General features: G+C 40.0%; 1 protein-coding gene across 1 annotated transcript in view; it reads right to left on the bottom strand.

Annotated features, from left to right (window-relative positions):
* The window catches only part of slc12a8 (solute carrier family 12 member 8), a 130,707-nt gene that overhangs the window by 15,905 nt on the left and 88,096 nt on the right, over positions 1-26,706 (bottom strand). The window contains exons 8-11 of the mRNA XM_069930521.1: positions 24,541-24,628; positions 23,943-24,089; positions 4,222-4,897; positions 1,628-1,725 (exon numbers count right to left, since the gene is read on the bottom strand). Coding sequence (XP_069786622.1) covers positions 1,628-1,725; positions 4,222-4,897; positions 23,943-24,089; positions 24,541-24,628 — 1,009 coding nt within the window. The remainder of the gene's footprint in view (positions 1-1,627; positions 1,726-4,221; positions 4,898-23,942; positions 24,090-24,540; positions 24,629-26,706) is intronic.

Below are 26,706 nucleotides of genomic sequence, written 5' to 3'. Positions count from 1 at the left end.
AATTAACGAAAGGAGAAGGAAATGAAAAGAATTGACTCAGTGGAATTTCTTGTTTATTTTTATTGAATGACAACATTGTTTGATTGGTTTAATGTATCTTAGATTTTGTACGTTGAATGGATGGGGGGGGAGGTAGGGAGGGTGGGATGGGAGGAGGGAGGGGGGGTAGAAAATGACACTGTATATATTTGAAAAGGAAAATGTATGTATCTTGGTCAATGTGGTTTATGGTGTGAAAAATAAAAAAAATTAAAAAAAAAAAATGTGTCAGAGATTTGGATCTGGGCTCAGGTTGCCAATGGTTTGAACTGAACTGGAGTCTTGTGAGGCTGCGTGAGTGTTGGAGGCAAATCCATGAACATTCAATGACTTTTAGTAATAGTAACATCTAGTCAAGTAAATTGATTTGCAGCTATTTTAAAAGGAAAGGAGGTATGTAGAGAGACAGAAGAAGAATTCAATACAAACAACTTGCTTTTCTGAACATTTTATTTCTAACCTGAAAATTGATGAGGTAATGATAGAATGGGTGGAATTGAATGACCAGGGACTGAAATATACAATACAAGACCATCCGCATATAAATAAACCCAATGAACACTCCCTCCTCTTAAGATTCAGAGGTGTCATTAGATTTCTGAATGGCCACAGCTAATGGTTCTAATGCTAAATTAAATAGTGACAAGCTAAGAGGACAACTTTGCCTAGTTCCACAGTAAAAATTAAAGAGTTTGGATTTTAAAGAGTTGGTAAAGATTTAGGCAACAGGAGATAAAAATATCAATTTAATCCAATTGATAAATTTAGGGCCAAAATTATTTTCTAACACTTTAAATAAATAGTCCCATTCTACCCGATCAAAAGCTTTTTCAGCATCTAACAAGATAATGCACTCAGAAGATTAAACAGGAGGAGAGTAAAGGATATTTAATAAGTGATGGATTCCAAATTAATAACGACCCTTAACAAACCCAGTTTGATCTTCAGAAATAATAAGAGGCATAATGTTTTCCAACCTACAGGCCAATATTTTAGATAAAATCTTAGCATCAGCATTCAAAATAGAGATTGGCCAATAAGAGGAACAGTCAGATAAAGGTGGGTTGCTGCAAGAGAGGATGATTGATGATTGAAGCATGCTCATGAAGTGTCAAGATGAATACTAGATGGAAGGCTACAGACCAAATGCTGGGGTTAATACGGTCAGCTACCCACTGATCATTGTGGAATAAGTGAAATTGAGGCTTCATAGAAAGTAACAGGTAATTTTCCAGCTGCAAAAGATTCGGGGAGAACTGAGTCTAAATGGGGTGCCAATGAATGCAAGACATCTAATGACATCTTAATATTTCGTATTAACATTTTTGAATTTTATATTCAAGAAAGACCAAATGAATGTGACTGACCGGATTGCTCCACTAGGAGCTAGCACAGACTTGTTGCATACTTCTGTGAAGTAAACATTTCGTGGTTCCAAGGAGGATTAAAATTGCTGACTTTGTAACATTCAACAAGTGAGCCTACATTCTCTTAAGACTTTGCTGCAGTGAGACTACTAGAAAAAGGAAATTGTGTCTTGCATAAAAGTGGTGTTCATGCACAAGTGTACAATAAATGCTGTACTTACACCAATGAATGAAACCCAGCAGTTGCAGAGTTTGGAATAAAATGACCTTGGCATTGTGTAAATTTCAGCTTCCTGAGATTTTTGCCTTTCAATGGTACCTACAGATGAATAGTAATGTGAAAACAATGCTTCACAACGTTATAATCAGTAATATGCTGCATTAAAGGCAAAACTTGAACTAATAACTCACTTCAACTCCCAGTAGCACCATGTTTACAATTACTAAAAAAGACTTACATTTTTTTTAATTACAGGAAAAAAAAGCAAGAGCAATAACTTTCATTTTCAACCAAAAGCACACATTCAGATTAACAAATCTTTGACAAATATTAATTTTTATGATCACTTAAATCAGATTTCCAAAAATTCAATGGAAAAGATTTGTAGTATTTACCCAGCCATGGGGCTCACATTCTGTTTCACCTTATCCAAAATATACACTCTGTACATGGATTGACTGAACAGAGCAAATAGGCCACTAGGCCTTTTCACACCACCATGTAAAATGGGGTTTCCCCGGGAACTCTCCTGTGATCCAGCGGTGTGAAAATGTCAGCCCAGAAAATTTCCCCAGGCCACCCTCTCCTTGTGGTGTGAAAAGGCAAATGGCCAAGCAGGGGAAGAGTCGTGATGTCAGCGCTTGCACTGGCGATTAAAATAAGCAATCATATCACCTGACAACAGCAACAGTGGCACACTGCAGGATCAATGGCTGACTTTGTTACCCATAATCCCCTACACAGCTGGAACCAGATCGGTTCCAACTACGTGAGGGATTATGGGTAGCGAAGTCGGTCATTGATCTCGCATTGTGCTGCCATCGCTAGTAGTGGGGGAGGGGGGAGGTGGGTGGGGGCAGTCCAGCGACAGACAGCCGGAGGCGGGCAACTTACACTTACATAAGTGTGTAGTGCGTAAAGCACCATCACTGGGGCGAGACACCCCTCCCCCCCTCACCCAAATTACCGGGGACGGCAAATTAGAGGGAAAGGCCCAGGAGATCGTGCCTTCCTGGGAATTTCACCCATGACCAAGTAGGGTCACCGCTCGCCTGCAGTGGGAAAAGGGCTATTGTGTTAAGGATCTTATCCCAGCTATTGCCTGTAATTCAAGTTCAAACTATTGATATCACACATTGGAATTTTAGTAAATCCTGCAGTTCTGTGTGCATAGCATGAAATAATGTTTTAGAATCATAGAACGGAACAGCAAAGAAAAAGGCCACTGCATCAATACCGATCATCGGGCCTATCTAGATCAACTTCTCTTCCCTGCATTATTTCCATATTCCTCCATGCCCTGCTCATTCAAGTACCTGTCAAGATGCTTTTTGAATGTTGTTACTGTTCCTACTTCCACCATGTTCTCTGGCAGCTCATTTCAGATACAAAATATTTCCTTTAAACATTCTCCCCCTCACCTTAAACCCATACCTCCTAGCTTTAGGCACCCCTACCATGGGAAACAGACACTGACTATTTATCCCACATATGCTTCTCATAACTGTACAATTGCCAGGGAGGGGATTTTGGGGTGGTCTCTACATCCAGATCAGGTAAACATGAATGTGCATGGGCCATAGGCATGAGGAGCAGGAGGGAAAAACTAGGCCAATGCAATCTAGAATGGTTTTAATTTAGATACAGCATGATAACAGGCCCTTCTACCCCACACCACCCAAATACATCCGTAACCAATTAAACTTTTGTAATACAATCTAATCCAGGAGAGTATATGTAACATATTCTATCTTTACCCAATACTCACTGGAATCAGCATGTAATGATCATAAATAGAAATTTTGGCCCATTACCTCTCTCATCACCAAAGGAGTAAAGTAGGCAAGTTTAAGACTCCCATCGCACATCGGCTGACCTCGGGTTACACAGCTAAATCAATATGCTCCATAGACTGAAGGATTTCATGGATGATGTGGCTGTGTTTCACTCAACTGAGATCCCATGTGGCTGGTGAAGGTGGAAGTCAATCTATGCTTGACAATTTTCAAATGAAAACAAGGAGTTTTCTCGATGTCCTAAAATCATTCCTCGAACCAGTACTGTCAAATTACATAACTAATCATTTAGGATACAGCTGGGGCCTTCCTGGGTATACCGCTTGCCATATTGACCTAAAGAAGGCATTTGTACTCAAAGAATCACTGATCATTGTTTTTGCAAGTTGATCTTGCACTCATTGATTCATTTTTTTTATATATACAAGTTAGATTGAGGAAGCAATCCAACCCGAGGGTAGGACTATTTGATATCCAAACACTACTGAAGTGTGATGTGCTGACAGATTTAGAAGGCTGAATCTGTCATTTCACACCAGAACTAGATTCTATGTGGAATATTTCTGGAATTTTATTCTTCTCATTTCCACACTTTTGACTGAGTGAGAAATTTGAGCAATAATCTCAGTCGATAACTTAATTTGGGAAAAATTACTAGTACCAAAATAACTCATACCAAAGAGAGTAGGCAAGAAGGTAAATTCAATCCTTCAATTCAAACCATGATAAAGATCATTTTGACTCTATACTTAAAAATTATAGGACAAGCTGCAAAATTAAGTATTCTAAAAACAATTACCATATCTGCAGGAGACCAATGAATCATCTGTATCAGATGTATTTTGTCCTCCGGTAGATTCAATTGTATTGTCAAGGTGACAGCCATCCACTGCTTGAGTTACTGTCGGATTTTCGTGATCCAAATCAAATTCTGATGGGCCAACAGCATGCTCAGCCCCCGAGACGTGATAATTGTCCTCTTTAACTGTTGTCAATGAATTATCAAAGTCCAACATAAAGCTGTCCTGAAGCGTTTGCTTTGCAGGTTTTTTCACATTTTTCAACCAGACAGATTGATTTAGATTTCTTTCTTTTCCCTTGATTTTTTCAATCTCTTCTTCCCTGCCATGAGGCATTGTTTGAAAGATCTGTTTCATGTCCTTGGTGAATTCAAGCAAGGAGCCATTTGTACTGCCTTTTACTGGGCCTTCAGTACCATATTTAGGTGCACTATTTAAATTCAATGTTTGAGATTTGTGAGTGTTAGCATTCAATTTATTCTTGTTTTTTTCATTCTGCTGAATATCATAGCTCATACAAACTGAGAAATAAGAGTAATCTATAACACCATAAGTCAACATAAAATTTATGCTGACTATTGGGGCAAGAATATTAACTTGTCCAATGAAGATAAATGCCATTGTCACTAGTCCCACAAGACATATTGCTGCCACTGGGGTTTTGTTTGGCCCCATCTGAAATGAAAACAAAAATGTTTTAAATTAGTTTTGAACAAAGGACGTGATCGCTAATATTTATCATATGATAAAATAAACCAAAATTACAATAGTGAAGGTTTGTATGATGAAAAAGCACAAATGAACATTCTAGGTCAGTGGTTCTCAACCTTTTTCTTTCCACTCACATACCACTTTAAGTATTCCCAATGGCACTGGTACTCTGTGATTAGAAAGAGATTGCTTAAGTTGGTATGTGGGTGGGAAGGGAAGGTTGAGAATCACTGCTCTAGACCCAATTGTTACTGAAACATTTTGCTTGAGAAAAAATGTCCTTGGCCCATTTCCTTTGGAGTTATGAAACCGTGCACATAACAAGTCAATTAGGGACGATTAAACAGTGGTTTTCAATTTTTTTCTTTTCACCCACAGACCACCTTAAGCAATCCCGTACTAATCACAGAGCCGTGATGGCATTGGGAATACTTAAAGTGGTCTGTGAGTGGAAAGAAAAAGGTTGAAAACCACTGTTCTAGGTAAAATGTGAGGTGTTATTAAGAAATAAGAATCACTAATCCACAATGATGATTCAATTGTCGTTTAAATGCATGGAAATAACATCTGTTGAAAGCAATCAGAGAAGGATGAATAAAGGTCTCAAGATTTAACAAATACCCTTGAAGGCACCACATTTAATGCAACACCATTAAAGGACCAGCGACTTGGGTACAAATCCATTGCTGGCTGTAAGGAGCTTGTACATTTTCCCCATGACCCATTTTTCCTGGGTGCTCTGGTTTTCTCCCACCCTCCAAAAATATACAAGGTTAATCAGGTGATATTGTGCATAAGTTTCAATGGCAATTACTACAATTGTTTCTACCTTGTTGTAAATAATTTTAAATTTAAATGTCTTTGCTCCAGAAAGAAATTTCTCCAAGATTCCCATAAAAATTATATTTATGGTGAATTCCATGTTCGGACAAATTGTTCCAGAAATGTAGGCTTAAGTGCAAGGTTATACATTTTGGAAGGTCAAACTTATTAAAAAAAAATATTTTATTTAAAGTTTAAAATCACAAAACATAACATTAGTTACAACAGTTTGATACATATATAATGTGATTAATAATTTTTATATATAAAAAAACCCTAACCTCCCTTCCCCACCTACAAAGAGAGAAAGAGGAATCCTTATCTAGTACAATTACTTTTAGAACTTTAAAGCTTCTTGGCTGCAGGAGCGGCGTCATCTATCAAAGCAGACCGAGAGATCAAATTCTAATGTCAATAATTTTCAAATATGGGCTCCAAACTTTGGCAAAGAAAAATTATTTATTTCTCAAATTATATGTAATCTTCAATACATACAATTTATAGGCTTTCATTTCAGATTTATTGTCAGAGTACATACATGACATCACATACAGCCTTGAGATTCTTTTTTCTGCGGGCAAGGCAGAATAACCACTTATTGGTAACGCAAAAATAAACTGTACACAGCGTATAGATGTAAACAAAATAAAGAACTATAAACAGATTACAAATGTAAACAAACTGACTGCAATACAAAGAAAATTTAAAAAAATCAATGAAATGCACAAGAGTCCTTAAATGAGTCCCTGATTGAATTTGTTGTTGAGGAGTCTGATGGTGGAGGGGTAGCAGCTGTTCCTGAACCTGGTGGTGTGAGTCTTGTGGCATTTAAACCTTTTTCCTCATGGCAGCAGAGAGAACTGAGAATATGCTGGGTGGTGTGGATCTTTGATAATTGCTGCTGCTCTCCGACGGCAGTGTTGTCTATGGATGTGCTCAATAGTCACCTGTGATATCTTGGGCTGTGTCCACTACCTTTTGGATGCTTTTCACTCAGGGGTATTGGTATCCCCATACCAGACCATGATGCAGCTGGTCAGTACACTTTCCACCACACATCTGTAGAAATTTGCCAGGATTTCTGGAGTTGCACCAAACCTCCACAAACGCCTGAGGAAGCAGAGGCACTGACTTGCTTTCTTCATGGTACCATTAGTGTTTTGGGTCCAGGAAAGATCCTCCGAGATAGTGACACCCAAGAACATAAATTGGATCCCCTCTCCACCTCCGACGCTGGATTGCATACCTGTCTTTCCCTTCCTGAAGTCACAATCAGCTCCTTACTTTTGGTGACATTGAGCACGGGGTTGCTGTTGGTGCACCATTCAGCCATGTTTTCAATCTCCATCCTGTAGGCTGACTCTTTATACAACCCATTATCATGGTATCACTGGAAAATTTGTAGATGGTGTTCTTGTCATACCGAGCCACACAGTCATAGGTGTAAAGTGAGAAGAGCTGGGGGCTAAGAACGTAGCCCTGTAATGCTCCGGAACTGATGGATATTATGGAATCAGAATCAACTGTCATGAACAAGTCATGAAATTCGGTGTTTTGTGGCAGCGTCATAGTGCAAACATATATTATAACCATCTTACAACAATAATTAAAAAAATTAAAATAGCAATGCACAAAAAGTAAGGCAGTGTCTTTTGTTCATTGATTATTCAGGAATCTGATGGCAGCGGGGAAGAAGCTGACCTTGTGCCACTGAGTGCTCGTCTTTAGGTTCCTGTACCTTATTCCCAATAGTAGCAGAGTGAAGAGGGCATGGTCTGGGTGGTGGGGATCTTTGAGGATGGAGGCAGCTTTTTTAAGACATGTAGATGTCCTTCATGGAGTGGAGTTTGGTGTCTATGATGTTGCAGGCCGAGTTAACACCCACTGGAGTCTTTTCTTGTCCTGAGATTTGGCGCCTCCATACTAGGCAGTGATGCAACCAGCCAGAATGCTCTCCACAGTACACCTGTAGAAATTTTCAAGAGTTTTCAATAACATGCCAAATCTCCTCAGACACCTCACAAAGCATAGCTGCTGGTGAGCCTTCTTTATGATTGCATCAACATGGAGGCTCCAGGACAGATCCACGGAGATGTTGACACCCAAGGATTTTAAGATCTTGACCCTATATCCACTACTGAGCCCTTGATGAGGACTGAGTCGTGTTCCCCTGACTCCCTCTTGAAGTCCACAATCATCTCCTTGGTCTTGATCAGTTTTGAGGGGATGACAGTGTTAAATGCTGAACTATAGTCAATAAAGAGCATTCTGATGAATGTGTCTTTACAATAGGGACATTTAAAAGATTCTTAGGTAGCCTCATAGATACAAGAAAAGAGGAGAGTTATGAGGGAGGGAAGTTTACTTTTTGGGTCGGTATAGGTTGGCATAACATCGAGGGCCGAAGGGCCTGTACTTGATTGTTATTTTCTATTTATTCAGTCCATAACTTCTTAAATTCATAATTCAGGTTCATGAAGGATTGAGGGAGTAGAGAACACCAATAATTTATGAGTTCAGATTTAAATTGTGCTGTTAAGAATGAAACAAAGGGAATGATAGAATTTACCCAGAAGTTTAAGAGGGAGAAAGTAAAATCAGATGTTTCAGTATACCAGTGGAAGAGGTATGAGAAACAAATTGGCTGAAGTTAATTGGAAAGGCACACTAGCAGGGAGGATGGCAGAGCAGCAATGGCTGGAGTTTCTGCTAGAAATAAGGAAGGTGCACGACAGGTATATTCCAAAAAAAGAAATATGTGAATGGGGAAAAATGGCACTGTGGCTGTCAAGAGAGTTCAAAGTAAAAGCAAAAGAAAAGGCATACAAGGAATAAAAAAAAGTGGGAAGATAGAGGATGGGGAAGCTTTTAAAAGTTAACAAAAGGCAACTTAGGAAGGAAAAGCTGAACTTCAAAAGGAAGCTACAAAAGGATACTAAAGGCTTTGTTTAAGTACATTAAGAGTTTAAAAAAAGATACGAGAGCAGATATAGGACAGATAGAAACTGATGCTGGAGAAATTGTAGCGGGTACAAGAACATGACTGCTTTTGCATCGCTGTGGAAGACATTAGCTGAAAACCTGACTTTCAAGGGTGTCAGGGAAGAGAGGTGTGTGCAATCACAATTATCAGAGAGAACATGCTTGAGAAGCTAAAAGGTCTAAGGGTAGATAAGTCTCTCCGACCAGCATTTTGTGTTCTGAAGGAAGTAACTATAGAGATTGTGGAGGCATTAGTAATGATCTTCCAAGAATCGATAGATTCTGGCATGGTTCTGGAGGACTGGAAAATTGAAAAGGACATTCCTCTATTTAAAAAGGGAGGGAGGATATTATAGATCTGTTACCCTAACAATGGTGGTTGCAAAGTTATTGGAGTCAATTGTCAAGGATGAGATTATGGAAGTGCAGAACAATATTGGCCAAAGTCAGCATGGTTTCCTTAAGAGAAAATATTAACTAACAAACCCGCTGCAATTTTTTAGGAAACCACATGCAAACTAGACAAAGAAGATGCAGTGGATATTGTATATTTGGACTTTCAAAAGGCCTTTGACAAGGTACTGCACATGAGGCTTCTTACAAGAAGGAATAAAAGGACAGACTATTACTTGTATGGGAAGAAAATTCAAAAATTAGAGGTGCAAAGGGTCAGGCATCCTCATGCAGGATACCCTAAAGTTGATTCGGTGGCAAAGATGGTGAATGCAATATTGCTGTTCATATTTAGAGAAATAGGATAGAAGAGCAGGGATGTGATGTGGCGGCTTCATAATGCACTGGTGAGGCCTCACCTGGAGAGCAAGCTCCTTATTTATGAAAGAATGCGCTGCCATTTAACAGGGCCCAGAGAAGATTCACAATAATTATTTCTGAAATGCAGGGATTAATATATGAGGATGTTTTATGGCTCTTGAACTATACACCTTAGAGTTCAAAAGAACGAGGGGAAGCTCAAAGAAGCATTTTGAATTTTGAAAAGCCTAGACATAGTAGATGTGGCAAAGTTGTTTCCTGTGGTGGGGAGTCCAGAACACGAGGGAACAACTTCAGGATTGAAGAGTGCTCATTTAAAAGAGATATGGGGAAATTTCTTTCGCCAGAGAGTGGTGAACCTCTGGAATGTCCTACCACAGGCAGCTGTGGAGGCCAAATCATTGGGTGTGTTTAAGGCAGGGATTGATAGGTATCTGAACAGTCCGGTTATCAAGGATTAAGGGGAGTGGGACTAAGTGGGGAAAGTGGATCAGCTCAAGATTAAATGGGAGGGCAGACTCAATTGGCTAAAATGGCCTACTTCTGCTCCTATATCTTATGCTCTATGGTCTCTTACCGATTGTGAACTCCCAATGAGGATTTACACTTCCAGCAAACACTGTGTGAACAACTGGATGTTCATAGTCCTCAGTTTTTCCACAAAAATCAGACAGTAAACCCCATTTCTTGATGAGTACTTCCCAGGAGTACCAGACCAGAGAAACATCCCTGAAGTCTCTCCCATCTAATAGGCTCCAAACTTGAAAGAATATAAATTTACAGCAGCTCAAGAAGGCAAAATGTTCCATGCCAGACCACTTGTTTAATCATAATCTGGCTCTGAAAGAAACCTTGAAAATTACAGTTCAAGAAAAACTCTCTCTCCAAGTTGTCCTATCAATATACCTTCAGTCCAATTTAAATATATTTTTCTTAATGTGTGAATATTATTTCCACATCATGGAGTGACAATACTAAAAAATTAGTCCTGAACCACTGCCACTTTTCTGGGGGGGGGGGGGGGGGTGCAGTACGGCTGGTGAACACCCTGAGCTGAACTAAAGTCATCCAAACTAATTTCACTTGCAGTGCATTCACATGATAAATTCTGTGTTGATGCCAAGCAGTTTCAGCTGTGTTCTGATGGTGGATACACAATGCAAACAAGCATTGAGTTAGCTTGAAAACAATCTCCTCCCTTACATCTTTGTTCTATTAACCATTCAAAACAGAAGTCCTGCTCCTGATTGCATTTTTACCCTAATTACAGGACTGCTGTGAAGCAAGAGCATTTCACCCATAGCGTGAATGCACCACTGGACACTCTATGAAAAGGAAAAATTTCAACTAATTATTGATAGAGTTATATTAGATTGGTTTTGAAGAGACAAACAATCTTGGGGATTAGGAGCAGGTCATGCTTCAGTGGCCTGAAAGTATTTTCAAGGAACTATGTACTCATTCCACAAGGTCACTCTATAGCCGAGGTCCCTGGGGATGTGCATCTTTTGTCCTAGCTTAATATCTTAAAGTGCACCACTTTGCACTTGTTTATGTTAAATTCCATTTGCCACTCCCTTGTCCACTTTACCAAGTTATTTAAGATTAGACAACCTTTTTGACTGTCCACTATTGCCACCATTTTTGGTGTCATCTGCAAATTTACTAATCATGCTGTAGTAATCCAAGTCATTACTGCATGTGATAAACAACAAATCATTGGGGAAAAAAACACGGAGTCCAGTTAAAGCAGCAGAATGGAAAATAAATGACAAAATATGAAGATAAAAACACAATGCTGGAGAAACTCAGCAGATCAAACAGTGGCCATGAGAGAGCAAAGGTAAAAATACAAAAATCAGCATTTTGGGCTTCAGCCCTTCATCAGGGTAGGAACAAAATGTTGGCAGATGCCTCAATAGAATGGTGGGTGGGGGGGGAGGGGCAGGGGAGGAGCACAAGCCCACGGGCAAGAAGTTATAGGTGGAAAACGGAGTGAGGGCATTGGTGAAAACAGAGGTAGGGTGGTAAAGATGAAAGATGTGGTCCACAACAACTAGTCAGAAGTACAATTATTCATTATTTATAAAAGTCCCATGAATAGCCTGCTCCAACTTCTATTTCTTATTTTAAGAGATTTAGAAAAATTAACCCTACTATAAATGCAAGATTAGTATTAGAATATCTGATAGTGGTAGAAATTATTTAAAAACTCTAAGTGGAAACTATTTGTTAATATTACATTCCTTTTCAATCAAGTTTTACAAGCAAATCAAGAAGAATGTAGTCATATAAATGTACACCAGCCATTCCTGTGCTCAGCTGTGGAGCCAGCGGCCGAGCATATCATACCTATCAACTCAAGGTACCTGCGCTCTGCCCTAGGACACAGCTGTAAGTCTATCAGTACTGGGAGGCAAGGTGCTGATCAGTTAGTTTCTAATTTCCTCATTGCCAGGTATGGATCACAGAAAAAAAGCAGATCAGTGAAAAATATCTTCCCAAAAGTTCATTAAATCATGGAAAATATTTAATGCTTTCATTTAAATGACCTCCAAAATATTTTATTTAAAATGAGATCAACATGTTAAACTGAGATGTAAAAATCAAACAAATATGAAAAATCAAAGTTGTGCTGATTTATTCTTGTTTCTGGAACTATATCCAGATTTCACATTTATTGTCAGAGTACATATATGATGCTTTGTCCTGCAGGCAAGGCAGAATTACCACTTATTGGTATTGCAAAAAAACTGTAAACATACTCATGTAACTAAATAAAGAATTGTAAACAGATTCATTCAGGTGCCTTTCCATTTGGCGTGGGCGATTATGTCTCTCCATCCATCATGATCTCTAACCCTCTGAGTTCTAGTTCTTGCTTCCCCTGATCTCCTTCGGTGAAGACTCCATCTTTGAGCTGAGATCATAGTCGTCGTTGAGGTCATGATTATACAAGGGAACAATAATGAAGTGGTTTCCCGTTGCCTTCTTCAGTTGCAGTGTCCATATTAGATAGGTAACCCTGGCTATTAATCAGCAGATTAATCTGCCCAGCGTTTTTAGTTATACAACTATATATTCCAATTTGTAGAATCTGCTTGTAAAAAAAAAAAAATCCACCATCTGCAATCCATGGCTTCATATAACTTTGATTAGGAGGCTTAACAGGTACTATACCTTGCCCAAGGGTGACCAAAAGGTTACTGGATGGAAGGAGTTCCTTACACAACCTTTTGCTGAGCATTTGCGCAGTTCCGACACTGAAACAGATAGCGAATGTAAACAAACTGACTGCAATACAGAGAAAAATCAATAAAGTGCGTAAGAGTCCTTAACTGAATCCCTGATTGAGTTTGTTGTTGAGAAGTATGATCTTGGAGGGGTAGCAGCTGTTCCTGAACCTGGTGATGCGAGTCTTGTGGCACCTATATCTCCTTCCTCATGGCAGCAGCGAGAACAGAGCGTGTGCTGGATAGTGTGGGTCTTTGATGATTACTGCTGCTCTGCGACAGCAGTGTTCCTTGTCGATGTTTTCGATGGTGGGGAGGGTTTTGCCTGTGATGTCCTGGGCTGTGTCCACTACCTTTTGGAGGGCTTTACGCTCAGGGGTATTGGTGTCTCCATATTAGATCGTAATGCAGTCGGTCAGCACACTTTCCACCACACCTCTGTATAAATTTGCCAGGGTTTCTGGTGTCATACCAGAAACCTTGGCAAAGTCCACTGAAGATCCTAATTTATTTTAATTTAATGACGCAATAAACTAAGATGATATATGCCTCATTTAAATTAATTCATTTCAGTTTGAAATTGTAGCCTAAGTACTTGATTGTCACTAGTTTATATGTATAAATACCCTTGTCATTGTCTGATTATTATCTCTCTCTAATTTCATTAAAACACCAGAAAGCTTGTTGACTTTTTCCATGGGTTGTCCTGCCAACTACTGGCAGAGAGTAGACTGCCCCAATGTTGTCATAAAGCAAAACACAGATTCACCCAGGTTTGAAACAAATTTGCTCAGTTAACGCAGAAACATTGCAATTAACCACAGAGATGAAAAAAAACTGTTGTGATTCTCTTCCAATTGCTATTTTATAATCCTGCTGGAAATGTACATGTGCTTGTATGTCTGGCAAGAGTATTAAGCTGCACATAATCAAGCAGCCTTCTGAGACTAGCTGTCAAGCCTTACAGATGAATAACAGCTACAGTGAGTATTTTTCTAAGGCATCCATAGTGAAATCTTTTCCAGCAACAACTTAATGCCTCTTAATGCTGCAGCTTCATGAACCTTGGGAAAATAGTATTTACTTGTTAAAACAGTTTGTGGTCTGTGGTGCGCATCAAAAGAACCAAAGACTTGTTGATCCAAACCAAGGCTTTAATTAACTAGAAGACTGGAGCACGTCATAAGTAGGTCGACCAGTCCAGAATGACATGGTCTGGCTAGGAGCAGTCCTTTAAGACCTGCCAGAAGGTGTGGCTACACTCTCAGCCAATCACAGTAATGGCTACACTCTCAGTCAATCACAGTCATCCTACACTTTGTTTGGCTTGGCTTCGCGGACAAAGATTTATGGAGGGGTAATGTCCACGTCAGCTGCAGGTTCATTTGTGGCTGACAAGTCCGATACGGGACAGGCAGACACGGTTGGAGCGGAAAATTGGTTGGTTGGGGTTGGGTGTTGGGTTTTTCCTCATTTGTCTTTTGTCAGTGAGGTGGGCTCTGCGGTCTTCTTCAAAGGAGGTTGCTTCCCGCCGAACTGTGAGGCGCCAAGATGCACGGTTTGAGGCGATATCAGCCCACTGGCAGTGGTCAATGTAGCAGGCACCAAGAGATTTCTTTAGGCAGTCCTCGTACCTCTTCTTTGGTACACCTCTGTCACGGTGGCCAGTGGAGAGCTCGCCATATAACACGATCTTGGGAAGGCGATGGACCTCCATTCTGGAGACGTGACCTGCCCAGCGCAGTTGGATCTTCAGCAGCGTGGATTCGATGCTGTCGGCCTCTGCCATCTCGAGTACTTCGATGTTAGGGATGAAGTCGCTCCAATGAATGTTGAGGATGGAGTGGAGACAACGCTGGTGGAAGCGTTCTAGGAGCCGTAGGCGATGCCGGTAGAGGACCCATTATTCGGAGCCGAACAGGAGTGTGGGTATGACAACGGCTCTGTATACGCTAATCTTTGTGAGGTTTTTCAGTTGGTTGTTTTTCCAGACTCTTTTGTGTAGTCTTCCAAAGGCGCTATTTGCCTTGGCGAGTCTGTTGTCTATCTCGTTGTCTCCGATGAAATGGTGCAGCCGAGATAGGTAAACTGGTTGACTGTTTTGAGTTTTGTGTGCCCGATGGAGATGTGGGGGGCGCTGGTAGTCATGGTGGGGAGCTGGCTGATGGAGGACCTCAGTTTTCTTCAAGCTGACTTCCAGGTCAAACATTTTGGCAGTTTCCGCAAAACAGGACGTCAAGCGCTGAAGAGCTGGCTCTGAATGGGCAACTAAAGCGGAATCATCACACCAAGACACAAGAGCAACTTGTCCATCCTACACTACCATCTGTACATATGTACATATACACATTGGTGATAGAATCTGTACTATCACATGGTCATTAAGATGTCAAAATAGTGTCTTTCAGTCTGCATGAAACAAAACATTTTTTTAAAAATCCAAAACAATCAATTGCATCTTAAAGTAAGGTTAATGTACTCAGCATGTTGATCATGGGCAAGCCATGAAAGGGAGCATTAATTTGATTTCACTGATCATAGCTTTTTTTATTGCCATCTGCAGAGATTTAATATGGGCTCTGATCCCATTTTATTGTTTTTGTGGTTATTGGAAGTATGCTGAATTAGGTTTATAAACTGCCTGATGTACACTGAGAAACATATCATTCTGTTAATAGCAAGTTAACAGTGATCTGGAAGTCGGCAAAGTTTCAACCCCTTATTGCCTTCTGTGCCCGATTCAACCACAAGAAGAAAGAACCACCACTGCACAGTCCCACATCCCCTGATGATCTTCTCCTCCCTTTAACCGACGGGCGGGCTGCCTTCAGGAGAGTGAATCTGAGGAAAGCATCTGGTCTGGATGGAGTATACAGCCGAGTATTAAAAATCTGAGCTGACCAACTTGCCAATGTATTCACAGATATCTTCAACATCTCACTCCAGTAGGGCATGGTACCTATCCGTTTCAAAGAGGTGTCTATCGCACAGGTGCCCAAGAAGAGTGATGTAATCTGCCTAAATGACTATCAACCAGTGGCACTCATATCAACAGTGTTGTGCTCTGAACAGCTGAGCGATTTCATGGATCTGCTCCAATTCGCCTGTCATAGCAACAAGTCGACAGCGGACGCCATTTCACTGGCTCTACACAAAGCCCTGGAACATCTGGACAGCAAAGATGCATAAATCAGGATGCCCTTTATTGACTACTCACTTTACACCTACAACAGCCACACCATCTACAAGTTTGCTGACAATACCACAGTAGTGGGTTGAATAAAAAGGGGTGGTAAGTCACCATACAGGAGGGAGATTGGAAACTTAGCTGAATGGTGCACTAACAATCACCTTGCACTCAATGTCACCAAAACCAAGGAGCTGATTGTTGATTTCAGGAAGAGAAAATCAGAGGTAAACAATCCAGTGATCATGGGGAATCAGAGATGGAGAAGGTGAGCAAATTTAAGTTCTATCACAGAAGAGGTTCCTAGACCCAACACACAAATGGTATTGTGAAGAAAGCACGTCAGTGCCTTTTCTTGCTCATCAAAAACCCTAGCAAATTTCTACAGATGTGTAGTGGAAAGTGTGCTGATGGCTGCATCACAGTTTGGTATGGGGACACCAATATTCATGACTGAAAGGTCTCACAAAAGTTAGTGGATACAGCCTAAAAAAACACAGTAAAACCTTCCCCACCATTGAGAACATCTGCAGGGAATGCTTGCTGCCAGAGAGCAGCAGCAATCATCAAGGATCCACGCTCTGTTCTCCATTAGGAAAGAGATATAGATGCCACAAGACTCACACCACCAGGTTCAGGAACAGCTGCTACCCCTCCACCATCAGACTCCTCAACAGCAAACTCAATCAGGGACTCATTTAAGGACTTTTACTTTTGCACTTTATTGATTTTTTTCTCTGTATTATGCAGTTTGTTTACATTTCTTTATTTGTTTACATATGTATGTTGAGTCAGTTACGAGGTTGTGTTGGATAAATTGAAGGGATTAAAGGCAGACAAGTCCCCAGGGCCAGATGGTCTGTATCCCAGATAAGGAAGTAGCCCATTAAATAGTGGATGCATTGTTGATAATTTTTCAAAACTCTTTAGATTCTGGAGTAGTTTCTGAGGACTGGAGGGTGGCTAATGTAACTCCACTTTTTAAAAAGGGAGGGAAAGAGAAATCAGGGAATTATAGACCGGTTAGCTTGGCATCGGTAGTGGGGAAAATATTAGTCAGTTATTAAAGATGCGATTGCAGCACATCTGGAAAGTGGTGAATTCATTGGTCAGAGCAGCATGGTTTTATGAAGGGAAAATCGTGTCTGACTAAGCTTATTGAATTTTTTGACGATGTAACTAGTAGAGTAGATAGGGGAGAACTAGTAGATGTGGTTTACCTGGATTTTCAGAAGGCTTTTGATAAGGTCCCACACAGGAGATTACTATACAAACTTAAGGCACACGGTATAGGGGATATGGTACTGAGGTGGATAGAGAATTGGTTGACAGATAGGAAGCAAAGAGTAGGAATAAACGGGTACTTTTCGGAATGGCAGTCAGTTACTAGTGGGGTACCACAAGGCTCAGTGCTAGGACCCCAGTTATTTACGATATATATTAATGATTTAGATGAGGAAATAGAGAACAGCATTTCCAAGTTTGCAGACGACACGAAGCTGGGTGGGATTGTGAGCTGTGTAGAGGCTGTTAAGAGTGTGCAGGGTGACTTGGACAGGTTGGGTGAGTGGGCAAATGCATTATAATGTGGATGTGTGTGTGGTTATTCACTTTGGAGGAAAGAATGGGAGGGCTGAGTGTTATCTTAATGGTATCCAATTAGGAAAAGGGGAGATGCAAAGAGACCTGGGTGTCGCTGTGCATCAGTCATTAAAATTGGGCAGGCAGGTGCAGCAAGCAGTAAAAAAGGCGAATGGTATGTTGGCGTTCATATCAAGAGGATTCGAGTTCAGGAGCAGAGAGGTATTGATGCAGTTGTATAGGGCCTTGGTGAGACCTCATCTGGAGTATTGTGTTCAGTTTTGGTCTCCTTATCTGAGGAAGGACGTGATTGCCATGGAGGGAGTGCAGAAAAGGTTGACCAGATTGATACCAGGGATGGCGGGACTTGCATATGAAGAAAAGCAAGAACGACTGGGCTTGTACTCGCTGGAGTTTAGACGATTAAGAGGAGATTTAATAGAAATGTTCAACATTCTTAAGGGATTTGACAGGCTAGATGCAGGAAGATTGTTCCCAATGTTGAGCAAGTCTAGAACCAGGGGTCACAGTTTAAGGATAAAGGGGAAGTCCTTTAGGACTGAGATGAGGAAGAATTTTTTCACTCAGAGCGTGGTGAATTTATGGAATTCTCTGCCACAGGAAGTGATTGAGGCTGGTTCCATAGCTGTATTTAAGAGAGAGTTAGATTTAGTACGTGACTAAGGGGATCAGGGGGTATGGAGAGAGAGCTAGAACAGGGTACTGAGTGGATGATCAGCCATGAACAAATTGAATGGCGGTGTTGGCTTGAAGGGCCAAATGGCCTCCTCCTACACCTATTTTCTATGTTTCTATGTTTCATCAGATAAAGAAAGGTCTTTTTTTGTCCAGTTAAACTTGTCAAAATCAGAGTCAATCTGTCCAATCAGCAATTTAATTCCTTTTCTAGATATCCAATCTCTCTCTCTCTCTCTCTCTCTGTAACTGAATGCTGCTAAATCGCACTGTTCACAATGCTGTTGCTAAATTTGAGTTTCAGACCATATAACCAAGTAGTTACCGAAACAGACATGTCAGTAACACTGCCCTCCTCCATTTCTGACCTACCTCATCTAATGCTGAAATCTGCCTCCATGCCTTTGTGAACTCTTGACTATTCTGATGCGTAACAGGCCAGACTTCCTTCATAATCCCCCTAAAAATGTGAAATTATCTCCGTATGCATATTAAAATATAGCAAGATCTAACCTCAGTGGTACCTGACATATAGTTTCAATTTAACCAAAACCTTTATATTAAAACTCTATACTTATTTTAAAATCTCTCCAATAACTGCAAACTGTCCTATTTCCATGTTCCCTTCAAACCCTCCAACTCTCTATGGTATCCAAAAACCTCCTGACATTACTCCATCGCCTGAGGCCAGTCTACAGTTGCAAAATGCTGAAGCCTAGAATTTCTTCCTTAAACTTTCTTTTAAATTCTTCCTAAAAAACCTACCTCTGGTCAAGATCCTGCTATCTGTCAAAAATGTAATGAGGCTTAGTGGGAAAATTGAGTTGATACCTCTTTGTGCAATATTGATGGAAGTTGCTGTTGTTCTGTATTTACTATCTTTTTAGAATGTGATTTATCATTATAATCTGACCTTCATTATTTTATTGTTGAGAAATCTGATCTATTGATACATTTCTTATCTCAAATTAGTTCCAGCTAAAAAGTTCAGAAATGAAGATTAGGTATTGTAAAAATAAATCTTCATTGAATCATGTGGTTCCTCCAAAGAATCACAATTACACAAAATCAAATTTTTTGTTAAGGCAAAGGATAATTAGATCAGCTCTTCAAATATTGATGCTGAAGGTTATGGCATTTTCCCCTCACCCTTCTCTTTTATCATTCTGACCCCTTGTTCTGTTCCATTACAAATGGATTGCACACTGGAAATACTAGCTCTTCTGGGACCAAATGTGCAGCAAAATTGGCAGTTGAAGTATCCATGTGTGGTGATATCATCACCAGACTGTCTGGGACTGCCTGCGCCTGTCTGCATTCCTACATGCTTATTGCAGGGGGCAACCCACTCTACCTGGAGGGAGGTAACCTGGGAGGCTGGCTCTACCCACTTCCTGCCAATCACCAGCCCCATATAAAGGCTCATGCCGGCCCTTGTGTAGGCTGAAAAGCACATGGAGCCAGAAGGGATACTGAACCTTGTGTTCCAGTTTTAAGCTAATTAAAGCTTCGTAGTTTGAGCTTGTTTGTTCACATTGCAATGCACTACACCATGCCAGGAAGTTTCTAGCATTTTGAAATCTTGTAAGATACCAAAACTGATTATATAGCATAGGTGCTGCACTTAGGACATTAAACTGATCTGCACTCATAGATATTGTTGATTGGAAAATAACACTTCCTGTTGTAACCCCATCCCACTCATCTTAGAGTACAAGTTTTTTTTCAGCTTAATGACTTCTCTACAACAGAGAAGAGGATCTTTCAGGATAACAAAAGCCAAGCTGTCACTATGAATTCTGCATGTTGCTCCCTTGTCCAAGAAAATATCTATCCAATCAATAATCGCAAAAACATGTTATTTGTTCATTATTGCACTCTTGTTGAGTGCAATGCTGCAAATAATGCAACATTTCATTTGGATGTCTAGACTTCATGAGCCTTTTATTGGCTGCACAGCACTTTTAAAAAATCTTTTCTGATACAAGGACTATATAAGTGAAGTTCTATTTTTACTTGAATTCAGGTCACCATGCTAGCCAATAACTTTTAAATAAGGTTATCTACATTGATAAAGGGTTATGTTTACCACACTGCACTCTGTTGTGCATGTGTAACCAAATGTGCTTAGGGACACAATTCAGTGGCTTGACTCTTGCTGAAGCTTGCTACGAAGTGTAGTTTATGCTTAACCTTACAATATCTGCCTGAAGCTTAAGCATAACATTTTATGCAACTGATTTTTTAAAATTCTATACAATTGCCTTTAAGTTTTTTAAAGAGATTCCACAGCAGCTAAAAATATTACGACATTCAATAAAGCTTTGTTACATTATGCCTGAGCAGAAAATATTTTACTAAGATATAAAAACAGCAGTTTAATAAAACATAGAATTATTGCAGAATTCATAGTGATAACTCGGCTTTTGTTATCCTGAAAGATACTGATCCTCTTCTCTATTGTAGAGAAGTCATTAAGCTGAAAAAAATCTTGTACTCTAAGATGCGTGGGATGGGGTTACAACAAGAAGTGTCATTTTCCAATCAACAATATCCATGTTGAAAGCAGAGTTAAAGAAGAAAGTCTGCAGATGTAGTTTACACAGAAATGCTGGAGAAACTCAGCAAGTCACATGTAGCAAAGATAAAGATGCATAACCAAAGTTTCAGGCCTGAGCCCCTCATCAAGGTATGAGCAAAAAGCACCTGAATAAAATAGTGGGGGAGGGGGGAGCGGAGGAGCACAAGAAAAAAACGATAAGGTGATGAGGGGAGGGAATTGCTCTCAATGGGGAGGGAAGGGGGTAGAGAGCTGGAGGAAAAGAGGGAGATAGAGGAAAAGCCTAATGGAAACTGGAGAACTCAGTGTTAATGCCATCCGGTTGGAGAGAGCCCAGAGGGAATATCAGATGTGGCTCCTCTAACTTGCATGTGGCTTTGGTTTGGCAGTGCATGAGGCCATGGACATATATGTCACTGCGGAAGTGGGGCACGGAATTGAAATGGGTTGCCGTTGGGAAATCCACGCTTTGTTGTGGGCAGAGCGAAGGTGCCCAACAAAATGATCTCCCACTCGCCGTCCAATCTCTCCCACATACAGAAGGCCACAACAGAAGCACCGGATGCAGAAGATGACCCTAAAAAATTCACTTGGAAGGAGTGTTTGGAGCCCCAAATGGTGGTGAGGGAGGAGATGTGGATACAGGTGTAGAATTTCCTGCAGTCGCAGGGGTAGCTACCATGGACTCACTATCAAATATAATTCGGACATTAACAAAAATAAACCAAAGAGTAAAACTTAAAATTATAATCATTAAGATTAATTCCCGAGTAGAGGGGTAGAGACAATAATTATATAATTTTTAATTGTGACCGCTAATGTTACAGAAATGAGCTTAAATCCATCACATGACAGAATAACAGTGTTATTCAACATATTAAGGCTTATGTTTCCTGTTTAAAACTGAAAGTATTCCAAGCAATCATTTTATAAATAAAAATGGCACTGGAGATAACTGATTGAGTAAGTATAATTCAAGTGTCAGGAAGGAGCGGGGGGACAGAATTTTCTCTCAATTCAAGTCCTCAGTAATAAATATCCATACTGCAGTATTTATTTCCTTTGAATGTTTACAGTATTAATGAGACAAAGCTAAAGATTTAAACTGTGTGCAATGTTCAGGCGGCATTTGTAGATTTCTTAATAAAAGTTGCATTAATGAGATTTGGCATAGAAAATCTATTGTATCAAGGTACTTTAAAGGTTTCTTTAATATTTAAAATACATCGGACTACCTTTCAAAATCAAATTTTATATTCTCAAATCATGAAGGTTCTGCAATGATGCAAGAACAATAAGGTTATGCTCATACTTTGTACCTCGCATTTTTAATGCCCAAGCAATTGACAAGGTGCCAGAAGGGTAAGCAGACTTCCTATATATGAGCAAGTTTACACCATTCTCTGATAAACCACTGAGACTTTCTTCATGATAAGTTCATATGAGTAATTAATTATAGATTTGCCCATCGAGGATACTTTTGTCATAACATTTACTGGATTACCTTCAAAAATCCCTCCACTGCCTACACAAGAACTCAAAGGAAACAAATCTCCAAAGTTACTCCTGTAAATGGAGCAGTCCTTCATTATGCACTGGGGTACCTATTTTTCCTTTCACATGAGTAGGATATGGCCTACAGACCTGCAAAGCCATGACAAGGACCCTTGTATCCTTCTCCACACACTGTGAATCTACATTCCGCAAAGAGGTGGGCTTCTGTCTCCACTCAAGGATGTGCGTAGTGGGAGATGTTCCAGATGTACAGGAAGGACCTGACTGGGAGGGCCCCTCTCACCTCTAGCCAGGTCAAGTCATAGTGCTTGCTTGTGAGTCTTGGGAATGAGGCGTTCCACCACATAACCTAGACAGTCCACTCAGGGAAACACCCCACAGTTTTAGCAGGATGTTCCGTGTTGAACACTGACAATGATTATGGCCTTGTATATCTTGTCTGACTCTTTCAATCTTCTTGCCATCTTTCCTGTAGTTAGGTGACCAAAACTGCACACAATACTCCAAATTTTGCCTCACCAGTGTCTACCACAACTTCAACATTACATCCCAATTCCTACACTCAATGCTTTGATTTATGAAGGCCAATATGCCAAAAGCTCTCTTTAGAACCCTATCTACCTGTGATACCACTTTCAGAGAATTATGCATCTGTATTCCCAGATTCCTCTGTTCTACTGCACTCCTCAGTGCCCTACCATATACCAGGCATGTCCTACCATGGTTTGTCCTTCCAAAATGTAACACCTTGCATTTATCTGCATTAAATTCCATCTGCCATTTTCCAGCCCATTTTTCCAGATGGTCCCACTACAAGCTTTCTCAGCCTTCCTCAATGTTCACAACACCTCCAATCTTTGTGTCATCTGCAAATTTGCTGATCTAATTTATGGTGTTATCATCCAAATCATTGCTATAGATGTCAAACAACAATAGTCCTAATACTGATCCATGAGGTACAGTAAAAGTCCAAAAATTCAGATGCCATCAATCTGGACCACCTGAAAATCTGGACTTCTTGGAAACTCTCAAACCTATAAAATTTAGTGGGCTTTTGTCTGTGTGTGTGCATGCAAAAGCACCACAGATGCACAGAAGTCACATAAATGGAGAATTAAAGGTTTATTTTGTACTTTTTTAAAATTCCATAGTTTTAATTACCCCCTCTAATGAACTCATCTGTAAGGTATAGGTCCAACTATGGACACCCCGGATGTGCGAATGAGTATTTGTGAAACTGGCAGAATGGATGGGAATGGATTGCCAGCTCCTGCAGGGCTACAGGCACCTTCTGCTATGTGAGAACAGTGGATGTCTACAGGTCTTCTCTCCCTACCACAACCCCTCCCACCACAAGCTACAACAGTCAGGGACTGACTCTGGGAATGCTGAGCAGTCTCATGCTCACCGTGTCCATGAGAGCAGCTGGCAGCCACTCGTCCCACGCCTGCTTATTCTCCCATTCCAGCTGTTGGTGAGATTCTCTCCCACTCACAACTGTTGTTTATTTCTAATTTATGAACACTTCAGCTTTGGAACATTTCTCAGGAATGGATATCTCTCATGGCCCACTTCTGCCCCTTTATCCTTTGGTCTTATGACCTGGGGATTTCCTATGCCAATAATAAGCTTGATGCCTTAATGATAGATTATACTCACCCCCTTTCCCAGAAATCCAAGGACAGGTATCACTCTTTCTTGTGCTATACATTGAAGAATTCTGGGTGCACCATAAAGTCCTCCCATGCAGGAAGCTAAGGATGAGATGTACAGTCCTAATAACCACAGGAACCCCACCAAGGCAACCTACAATACACAAAAAGAACGCACGCAGTCTGTGAGCAACATGAGAAATTCAAATATTTTCTGTTTTAAATTCAATTTATGAATATCCACAGTGTTGAAATGTTAAGGTTCAAAAATAAATGTGAAAACATGCTGCAACCACATCCCACTTCGGTTCACAAGTGTACTTGAAAATATATGAAATGGAGGCTTTCAAGCCCTTAATCAGTGAACTCATCTGGTTTTAGAATCCCATCACATTTTATTTTCTCTTTTTTTCCTTCATATAAAGTTTGAAAATACAGTGTAACAAGATATTTCTTTACTTTATGTTACATTGCATTAAGGATATATTCTGTTGCAAGCATCACCAAAGCAACTATCCAAATAAATGATTATTTAGTGATGAGACGACATATGAAAATTTACATAGCAAGGAGCTTGGATTAAATTAAATATCATATTCACTTACCTTTTCAGCGATCATGAAATCATATCTGAGAGCCTCCCTTGTACAAACGGCTCCCAGCAAAAAAACAAACACCAAATACAGGAACCATCTACAATGAAGAAAATTGAGCATGTTATTACTCCTTTGAACCATGTCAACATGTTTTATTTATCAAAACTGGCTGAGTTATAATTATATGCAGTATTATTTTCCATTAAACATCTAAATTAAACATAATGCAAGATGGGGGATTGAATATAAGAGTTGAGAGGTCATGTTGCAGATATAAAAACAAACTTTGTTTCATCACTCTTGGAGTGCTGTATACAATTCTGCTCCCTGCATTACGGAAAGGATGTGGATGCTATGGAGAGGGTGCAGAAGAGAATCACCTGGAATGGAGTGTATTGACCACAAGGGGAGGTTGGGCAAGCTTGGGTTGTTTTCACTACAGTGTTGGATGCTGAGAGGCAACCTGGTATAATTAGGGGAGGCATCAATTAGGTAGATAAGTAGATAGTGTGGAAATGTCAAATAGGAGAGGGCATAGTTTAAAGGAGATTTGCAAGGTAAATTTGGCCTTTTCCCCATACAGAGTGGTAGATGCCTGGAACAAGCTGCCAGAGGAGGTGGTGGAAGCATTTGCAAGAGCAATATTTAAGAGGCATTTAGACAGGCACATGAACAGGTGAGGCGTAGTGGGATATGAACCACGTGCATATTGATGGGATTATATTAAATTGTCAATAAAGTCGGCACCGATATCGTGGGCTAAAAGGTCTGTTCTTGTGCTGTAGTGTTCTTTCTTCTACGTTAACGAGCAACTTGAATACTCTCATGACAGAATGTCAGATCCTCATGGTGGTTAAGTATTAAAAAAATATCTACGACAAATCATATTGGGGGGGCTGAGACATATCTAAATGCTTGCTCCAGCAATCATAGATATTTTAAAAAGGTAGTGATCTTTCAGTTTTTCTACAAAATAAACCTCAACAAAGCTCGTTAATGTCATTCCAGTCAAGTCCTATTGATCTTGTCATGACTTGGTCAGCCTTTCTTAGACTGTCCAAAATCCAGATTGCTCTGAATAAGGAATTCTATGTTTCTTATGGAATATATAAACTGATGTAATATTCCATTTTTTTTTCCAAATGGCTTGTAAAATTGGTGTCCAAATAAAGGGCCCATTATCCAGAACTACCTGGAGCCTGTTTCTGTGGTTTCGGTTCCCTTATTGCCTTTATGATGTATTGCTGCTAAATTATACGCACCTGGAGCACATCAACCTTGCTAATATATTTCATGTACTTGCACATGATAAATCCATCTTTGATCTTCTAATCTTAATTAGGTCTTGTCTACAAAAACTTTCTTTCCTGTTCTGGTCTTTTAGGTTTCATAAGGAAGTAGGTTCTTTTTTACATTCTACCTGGTCAACCGGTACAGACTCGAAAGGCCGACATGGCCTGTTTCCGCACCGTAAATGGTTATATGGTTATTTCTAAATCTCTATTGCTTAAAATTTCTCAGCAGACATAGTGGCCAGAACATCATCATATCACCCGTAGCATCCAAATCGAAGGGTAAAAGATGTGCATCCTCGGCCACAACAAATCACTCATGTGAAGTAACTGGAGCAAAATATTTATGATTGCTGAAAGTCAAAAGAAAAAAAATCATTCAGCTGTTCCAGTGCATCAGTGGAGAAAGAACATAATGGATATTTGAAGGCAAAGATAATTTACATACGTGAAAGCTAGTTTCAAAACTTTTAGTCAAGCAGAGAATCAAACTAACCACAATTCATCTCAAACAGGAGGTTAACTGATTTCTTCCAAGATCCCAGAATATACTATTCTAGATTATTTTTATGAAATTGGTAAATATCCATCTTTAAAATGATGGATTAGTGCATAAATATAGACTCTCCTCCAATTGCAGCTTTCTTTAGTTTTGATTAGATGAGGAATTAACTAGTTTTATCTGTTTAAACAAAATCAAGGGTCAATGACCTGAAGCCTTCACTCAGTTTCTCGCTCCATGCATTCTGCCTGTCCAGCTGAATGATTCTGACATTTACGGTTTTAGTTTTGGATTTCCCGCATCTGTAATATTTTCCTCCAATAACAGTAACAAAATGCAGATTATTATTTTAAATAGATTTATCACACTCAAGAACATAGC

Source organism: Narcine bancroftii, chromosome 4, assembly GCF_036971445.1.
Source record: "Narcine bancroftii isolate sNarBan1 chromosome 4, sNarBan1.hap1, whole genome shotgun sequence".
Taxonomy (NCBI): domain Eukaryota; kingdom Metazoa; phylum Chordata; class Chondrichthyes; order Torpediniformes; family Narcinidae; genus Narcine; species Narcine bancroftii.
Note: the sequence above shows the minus strand (reverse complement) of the source record. Positions and strands in the feature narration are given on the sequence as shown.